The sequence below is a fragment of the Oncorhynchus masou genome, chromosome 11 (assembly GCF_036934945.1).
Source record: "Oncorhynchus masou masou isolate Uvic2021 chromosome 11, UVic_Omas_1.1, whole genome shotgun sequence".
NCBI lineage: Eukaryota > Metazoa > Chordata > Actinopteri > Salmoniformes > Salmonidae > Oncorhynchus > Oncorhynchus masou.
The window spans coordinates 4,690,741-4,699,460 of record NC_088222.1 but is presented as its reverse complement, the minus strand read 5'-3'; the positions used below and the strand labels follow the sequence as shown (position 1 = coordinate 4,699,460).

General features: G+C 49.5%; 1 protein-coding gene across 4 annotated transcripts in view; it reads right to left on the bottom strand.

Moving 5' to 3' along the window:
* Nucleotides 1–214: 214 nt before the first annotated feature.
* Nucleotides 215–8,720, bottom strand: part of fsd1l (fibronectin type III and SPRY domain containing 1-like) — a 69,476-nt gene continuing 60,970 nt past the window's right edge. For 3 of the 4 annotated variants that reach the window (XM_064977244.1, XM_064977246.1, XM_064977245.1), the window contains 4 exons: nucleotides 8,510–8,607; nucleotides 4,571–4,822; nucleotides 3,333–3,421; nucleotides 215–906 (listed from right to left, as the gene is read on the bottom strand). In XM_064977244.1, coding sequence (XP_064833316.1) covers nucleotides 784–906; nucleotides 3,333–3,421; nucleotides 4,571–4,822; nucleotides 8,510–8,607 — 562 coding nt within the window. In that variant the 3' untranslated portion in view covers nucleotides 215–783. Of the gene's footprint in view, nucleotides 907–2,926; nucleotides 3,422–4,570; nucleotides 4,823–8,509; nucleotides 8,608–8,720 lie in introns of all 4 variants that reach the window. The other variant, XR_010456769.1, reaches the window with a different exon arrangement.

Sequence of the window (8,720 nt, the reverse complement as noted above, 5' to 3'; positions counted from 1 at the left end):
TAAACTGCGAGAGGAGTGAAGGCCAGGCTGGTTTTGTTCCTCCAATGCTCAGTGTTTCTCATGTCTCGCAGTGCATCTGAAGCGGGCAGCTCGGGTTGACTGACAGATCAGAAACAGGAAGGGGTTGTACTTGCACAGAAAGCAGGAAGTCAGAGGAGCGAGTTCAGTTCATCTTTGGTTGCGTCCGAAATGGAACCCTATTCCCTATTATAGTGCACTACTTTAGACCAGAGCCCTATGGAACCCTATTCCCTATATAGTGCACTACTTTAGACCAGAGCCCTATGGAACCCTATTCCCTATATAGTGCACTACTTTAGACCAGAGCCCTATGGAACCCTATTCCCTATATATAGTGCACTACTTTAGACCAGAGCCCTATGGAACCCTATTCCCTATATATAGTGCACTACTTTAGACCAGAGCCCTATGGAACCCTATTCCCTATATATAGTGCACTACTTTAGACCAGAGCCCTATGGAACCCTATTCCCTATATAGTGCACTACTTTAGACCAGAGCCCTATGGAACCCTATTCCCTATATAGTGCACTACTTTAGACCAGAGCCTTATAGAACCCTATTCCCTATATAGTGCACTACTTTAGACCAGAGTCCTATAGAACCCTATTCCCCATATAGTGCACTACTTTAGACCAGAGCCCTATAGAACCCTATTCCCCATATAGTGCACTACTTTTGACTAGAGCCCGCATAGAGCAACAGTAGTGCACTGAGTAGAGAATGGGGTGCTGTTCCAGATGCAGCCCGTGAGTGTCTGGGCTACTGGGCCACACTGTTGAGGCTGCTGTTGGAACCTCCCAGGCCGTTCTCGTTCTTCTGGAAACTCTTGACTGCACTAGGGACCTGCATCCCTGTACTGAGGCTCAGTCCTCCACACCAAACCTGGAGCACAACACACACACACACACACACACACACACGTTGTAAAGAACACTATCATCGTCACTGAGGGAGTTATAAGACACATGGCTAGGAAACTGCTGCCACTTTATGACAACATGAACAGGGCTACGGACTGAGCACCCCCTTCAACAGGGATTCCTCCTTCCTGGTAGACCAAGGTAGCCTCTTGCCTGAACACTGGAAACCGTGATGCCTACACATATCCAGGACATTTCACAGGTATGTAGAGGAACACGTGAAGAGAAGTTGAGGTACCCTCATAGTCCAACCAAGCTTTACTAATATAGCACATTTCAGACATGAAAGCAACGCAATGCGCTTCACAGGAAAAAAAAAACAAAGAAAATGGAACAACCATGGTTATCAATACATCACCCCAGGGAGAGATTCACATGGTTATCAATACATCACCCCAGGGAGAGATTCACATGGTTATCAATACATCACCCCAGGGAGAGATTCACATGGTTATCAATACATCACCCCAGGGAGAGATTCACATGGTTATCAATACATCACCCCAGGGAGAGATTCACATGGTTATCAATACATCACCCCAGGGAGAGATTCACATGGTTATCAATACATCACCCCAGGGAGAGATTTACATGGTTATCAATTGGTCACACCAGGGATGGATTCACATGGTTATCAATACATCACACCAGGGAGATGACGGCCTTGGAACAGTGACGGCCTTGGAACAGTGGGTTAACTGCCTGTTCAGGGGCAGAACGACAAATTTGTACCTTGTCAGGTCGGGGGTTTGAACTTGCAACCTTTCGGTTACTAGTCCAACGCTCTAACCACTAGGCTACGATGCCGCCTCTACACTCTATAAACACTAGGCTACCTGCCTCCTCTACACTCTAACCACTAGGCTACCTGCCTCCTCTACACTCTAACCACTAGGCCACCCTGCCACCTCAACACTCTAACCACTAGGCTACCTGCCTCCTCTACACTCTAACCACGAGGCCACCCTGCCACCTCAACACTCTAACCACTAGGCTACCTGCCTCCAGATAAAATCTAACCACTATGCTACCTGCCTCCTCTACAAAGATCTAACCACTAGGCTACCTGCCTCCATAAATGCACTAATAACACTGTTGGGACCTGCCTCCTCTAGCACTCTAACCACTGGCTACCTGCCTCCTCTAGGTCTCTAACCACTAGGCTACCTCCGGTTCATATAAGTCACTAGGCTACCTTAGCGAATGCCCATTCACTCTAACCACTAGGCTACCTGCCACCTCTACACTCTAACCACTAGGCTTCTGCTAAACCTTACCTTGAACCACTAGGACTTACCTGAAGGCTCTACACTCTAACCACTGGGCTACGCTGCCGCGTGACATAAATGCACTAATAACACTGTTGGGACCTGTTATAACACGTTCACGCCGTAACTTGGTACCTATTGGTGTCCTCTAGGTCTTGATAACAGGACAGGTTCTCTGGTATAATATACAGTCACGACGAGGAGTGTCGGTTAGACGAATGCATCGGCCATGATACCCGACAGGACTTACCATGAAGGCTGGTACCACAGGTTGGCTAAACTTAGCCTTGATACCCGACAGGACTTACCATGAAGGCTGGTACTACAGGTTGGCTAAACTTAGCCTTGATACCCGACAGGACTTAACATGAAGGCTGGTACTACAGGTTGGCTAAACTTAGCCTTGATACCCGACAGGACTTACCATGAAGGCTGGTACCACAGGTTGGCTAAACTTAGCCTTGATACCCGACAGGACTTACCATGAAGGCTGGTACCACAGGTTGGCTAAACTTAGCCTTGATACCCGACAGGACTTACCATGAAGGCTGGTACCACAGGTTGGCTAAACTTAGCCATGATACCCGACAGGACTTACCATGAAGGCTGGTACCACAGGTTGGCTAAACTTAGCCATGATACCCGACAGGACTTACCATGAAGGCTGGTACTACAGGTTGGCTAAACTTAGCCTTGATACCCGACAGGACTTACCATGAAGGCTGGTACCACAGGTTGGCTAAACTTGGCCTTGATACCCGACAGGACTTACCATGAAGGCTGGTACCACAGGTTGGCTAAACTTAGCCTTGATACCCGACAGGACTTACCATGAAGGCTGGTACCACAGGTTGGCTAAACCTAGCCTTGATACCCGACAGGACTTACCATGAAGGCTGGTACCACAGGTTGGCTAAACTTAGCCTTGATACCCGACAGGACTTACCATGAAGGCTGGTACCACAGGTTGGCTAAACTTAGCCTTGATACCCGACAGGACTTACCATGAAGGCTGGTACCACAGGTTGGCTAAACTTAGCCTTGATACCCGACAGGACTTACCATGAAGGCTGGTACCACAGGTTGGCTAAACTTAGCCTTGATACCCGACAGGACTTACCATGAAGGCTGGTACCACAGGTTGGCTAAACTTGGCCTTGAACGTGTGGATCAACTGCTTGGTTTCAGCGTTGTAGAAGGACAGTTGCCCTGTGGAAGAGAAAAACTGTTATTTAAGACCAAAACAAACTACTGTATCCACTTCACTTGTTCAAGCACAGCCTACAATCCCAAATGGTAGCCTGTTTTCCCTACATAGTGCATAGGGAATAGGCCACCTGGTCAAAAGTAGTGCACTATGTAGGGAGAAAGATAACTACTGTACCACTTTACAAGCACAGAGAGCATGATTAAAATAGTATTTTGATCCTCTGGGAAGAAGAAAAACCTTGTTTGTTGTTGTCTACTCTACAGTCATTTCCTGGAGGATGGAGGCCCAGTGGGAAGTAATCTACTCTACAGTCATTTCCCGGAGGATGGAGGCCCAGTGGGAAGTAATCTACTCTACAGTCATTTCCTGGAGGATGGAGGCCCAGTGGGAAGTAATCTACTCTACAGTCATTTCCTGAAGGATGGAGGCCCAGTGGGAAGTAATCTACTCTACAGTCATTTCCTGGAGGATGGAGGCCCAGTGGGAAGTAATCTACTCTACAGTCATTTCCCGGAGGATGGAGGCCCAGTGGGAAGTAATCTACTCTACAGTCATTTCCCGGAGGATGGAGGCCCAGTGGGAAGTAATCTACTCTACAGTCATTTCCCGGAGGATGGAGGCCCAGTGGGAAGTAATCTACTCTACAGTCATTTCCCGGAGGATGGAGGCCCAGTGGGAAGTAATCTACTCTACAGTCATTTCCCGGAGGATGGAGGCCCAGTGGGAAGTAATCTACTCTACAGTCATTTCCTGGAGGATGGAGGCCCAGTGGGAAGTAATCTACTCTACAGTCATTTCCCGGAGGATGGAGGCCCAGTGGGAAGTAATCTACTCTACAGTTATTTCCTGGGGGATGGAGGCCCAGTGGGAAGTAATCTACTCTACAGTCATTTCCTGGAGGATGGAGGCCCAGTGGGAAGTAATCTACTCTACAGTCATTTCCTGGAGGAAAGAGATGGCTGAAATCCAATATGGCGGTATCCGATGGCCTATGCATGTGTCACGGGTCACCCAAGGGTTACAGTATCCCCTTTCCAGACTGTAAAACACACAACGACCTGTGAATCTGATGATGGTGAACCACCTTGTACTCCACTTGGTGAAACTGGAAACAACGTACAGTAGTACAGGTGTTAAGATAAACCCACCTGAGTCCAGGTCACAGAAGACCCCGATGCGTCCAGGCGCGGTGCCGTCCAGGCTCTTGGCCTTGTTGTTGTGCTTGGCAGCGAAGGAGGGCTGCAGCCAGTTGTTGATGTGGATACACCAGGTAGTGTTGGTCTTACCCAGCTGGTCAAACTTTCCCAGGTTCCTGTAGGAGACCCCAACACTGTAGGACTTACAGTCTTTAAGGGCTTTCACCTCCCAGTAGTGTTGACCACAGTCCATACTGGTATCACCTGGGGGCGGGAGATTATCTTATTAATATATTACACTACATTACCAAAAGTATATGTGGACAGCTGCTCGTCGAACATCTCATTCCATAATCATGGGCATTAATATGGAGTTGGTCCCCCCCATTGCAGCTATAACAGCCTCCACTCTTCTGGGAAGGCTTTCCACTAGATGTTGGACCATTGCTGCTATAACAGCCTCCACTCTTCTGGGAAGGCTTTCCACTAGATGTTGGAACATTGCTGCTATAACAGCCTCCACTCTTCTGGGAAGGCTTTCCACTAGATGTTGGACCATTGCTGCTATAACAGCCTCCTCTCTTCTGGGAAGGCTTTCCACTAGATGTTGAAACATTGCTGCTATAACAGCCTCCTCTCTTCTGGGAAGGCTTTCCACTAGATGTTGGAACATTGCTGCTATAACAGCCTCCACTGGGAAGGCTTTGCCACTAGAGAAACAGGTTTCCACTGCTCCAGAGAACACGTTTCCACTGCTCCAGAGAACACGTTTCCACTGCCCCAGAGAACACGTTTCCACTGCCCCAGAGAACACGTTTCCACTGCCCCAGAGAACACGTTTCCACTGCTCCAGAGAACACGTTTCCACTGCTCCAGAGAACACGTTTCCACTGCTCCAGAGGACACGTTTCCACTGCTCCAGAGGACACGTTTCCACTGCTCCAGAGGACACGTTTCCACTGCTCCAGAGGACACGTTTCCACTGCTCCAGAGAACAGGTTTCCACTGCTCCAGAGAACAGGTTTCCACTGCTCCAGAGAACAGGTTTCCACTGCCCAAGAGAACACGTTTCCACTGCTCCAGAGAACAGGTTTCCACTGCTCCAGAGAACAGGTTTCCACTGCTCCAGAGAACAGGTTTCCACTGCTCCAGAGAACACGTTTCCACTGCTCCAGAGAGCGCGTTTCCACTGCTCCAGAGAACAGGTTTCCACTGCTCCAGAGAACAGGTTTCCACTGCTCCAGAGAACACGTTTCCACTGCTCCAGAGAACAGGTTTCCACTGCTCCAGAGAACAGGTTTCCACTGCTCCAGAGAACAGGTTTCCACTGCTCCAGAGAACAGGTTTCCACTGCTCCAGAGAACACGTTTCCACTGCTCCAGAGGACACGTTTCCACTGCTCCAGAGTCCAATGGCAGTGAGCTTTACACCACTTCAGCCGACGCTTGGTGATCTTATGCTTGTGTGCAGCTGCTCGGCCACGGAAACCCATTCCATGAAGCTCCAGACAAACAGTTCTTGTGCCGACGTTGCTTCCAGAGGCATAGTTTATATCATTATTATATATAGTGGTTTTTTAAAAATGTATTTCTTATTTCACCTTTATTTAACCAGGTGGCTAGTTGAGAACAAGTTCTCATTTGCAACTGCGACCTGGCCAAGATAAAGCGTAGCAATTCGACACATACAACAACACAGAGTTACACATGGAATAAACAAAACATACAGTCAATAATACAGGAGAACAAAATAAAACAAAAAGTCTATGTACAGTGTGTCCAAATAAGGCAAGAATAGGGAGGTAAGGCAGTAAATAGGCCATGGTGGTGAAGTAATTACAATATACCAATTAGACACTGGAGTGAGATGTGCAGAAGATGAATGTGCAAGAAGACATACTGGGGTGCAAAAGAGCAAAGATAAATTAATAAATAACAGTATGGGGATGAGGTAGTTGGATGGGCTGGTTACAGATGAGCTATGTGCAGTGATCTGTGAGCTGCTCTGGCAGCTGGTGCTTAAAGCTAGTGAGGGAGATATGAGTCTCCAGCTTCAGTGATATTTGCAGTTCGTTCCAGCCATTGGCAGCAGAGAACTGGAAGGAAAGATGCCCAAAAGAGGAATTGGCTTTGGGGGTGACCAGTGAAATATACCTACCAGTCACCCGTGGGCCAAATTCACCTACTAATGACGTGGGTAGAGTTTTAGGGGTGTGTCTCAAGACACCCAATTACACAACGGACTGGCTTCTCAGACACAGATTATACCTGATCCTGTACTTATTGCTGTTTAATCAGTGTCTGGGTAAGCAGCCCTATTGGCTCAGCTACCCGACAGTCATTATGGGTTGGTTGTGTTTACCCAGTCATAGATATGGATCCCGTGGACAGATTGCCCAATATAGGAATACATGGCACATTAAAATACATGTACGTTTGGTAGTGTTGACCAGGTACAGTGATGTGGTAACGTTGTTGACCTACCTAGAGTGGTGTGTGTGTGTGTGTGTGTGTGTCTGTGTGTGTGTGTGTGTGTGTGGGGCAGAGGGATGAGTGTGTTGACCTACCTAGAGTGGTGTGTGTGTGGGGCAGAGGGATGAGTGTGTTGACCTACCTAGCACAGTGTGTGTGTGTGTGTGTGTGTGTGTGGGTGGGGGGCAGAGGGATGAGTGTGTTGACCGACCTAGAGTGGTGTGTGTGTGGGGCAGAGGGATGAGTGTGTTGACCTACCTGAGGGGTGTGTGTGTGTGTGTGTGGGGCAGAGGGATGAGTGTGTTGACCTACCTAGCACAGTGTGTGTGTGTGTGTGTGTGTGTGTGTGTGTGTGTGTGTGTGTGGCAGAGGGATGAGTGTGTTGATGTACCTAGAGTGGTGTGTGTGTGTGGGGCAGAGGGATGAGTGTGTTGACCTACCTAGCACAGTGTGTGTGTGTGTGTGTGTGTGTGTGGGGGGGGGGGGGCAGAGGGATGAGTGTGTTGACCGACCTAGAGTGGTGTGTGTGTGGGGCAGAGGGATGAGTGTGTTGACCTACCTAGCACAGTGTGTGTGTGTGTGTGTGTGTGTGGCAGAGGGATGAGTGTGTTGATGTACCTAGAGTGGTGTGTGTGTGTGGGGCAGAGGGATGAGTGTGTTGACCTACCTAGAGTGGTTGTGTGTGTGTGGGGCAGAGGGATGAGTGTGTTGCCCTACCTAGCACGGTGTGTGTGTGTGGGGCAGAGTGATGAGCGTGTTGCCCTACCTAGCACGGTGTGTGTGGGGCAGAGGGATGAGTGTGTTGACCTACCTAGCACGGTGTGTGTGTGTGGGGCAGAGGGATGAGTGTGTTGCCCTACCTAGCACGGTGTGTGTGTGGGGCAGAGTGATGAGCGTGTTGCCCTACCTAGCACGGTGTGTGTGTGGAAGAGGGATGAGCGTGTTGCCCTACCTAGCACGGTGTGTGTGTGGCAGAGTGATGAGCGTGTTGCCCTACCTAGCACGGTGTGTGTGTGTGTGGCAGAGTGATGAGTGTGTTGCCCTACCTAGCACGGTGTGTGTGTGGCAGAGTGATGAGCGTGTTGCCCTACCTAGCACGGTGTGTGTGTGGCAGAGTGATGTGTTGACCTACCTAGCGTGTTGCCCTACCTAGCACGGTGTGTGTGTGTGTGGCAGAGTGATGAGTGTGTTGCCCTACCTAGCACGGTGTGTGTGTGGCAGAGTGATGAGTGTGTTGCCCTACCTAGCACGGTGTGTGTGTGTGGCAGAGTGATGAGCGTGTTGCCCTACCTAGCACGGTGTGTGTGTGTGTGGCAGAGGGATGAGCGTGTTGCCCTACCTAGCACGGTGTGTGTGTGTGTGGCAGAGTGATGAGTGTGTTGCCCTACCTAGCACGGTGTGTGTGTGGCAGAGGGATGAGCGTGTTGACCTACCTAGCACGGTGTGTGTGTGTGGCAGAGGGATGAGTGTGTTGCCCTACCTAGCACCGTGTAGGACTCTCCAGTGAACCGGTCTCTGCCTCCTCTGATGGCGGGCGACCGTGTCGTTGACGTCCTCTTGGGGGACGGAGTTCCACTTCTACAACGGAGAGGAAGGGAGGACACAACAATAACACACTGACATTTGACTGATGACGATCGGCTGCTGCTCATAATAATGTCTGGAACAGAGAGACTATGGAATGGCATCAA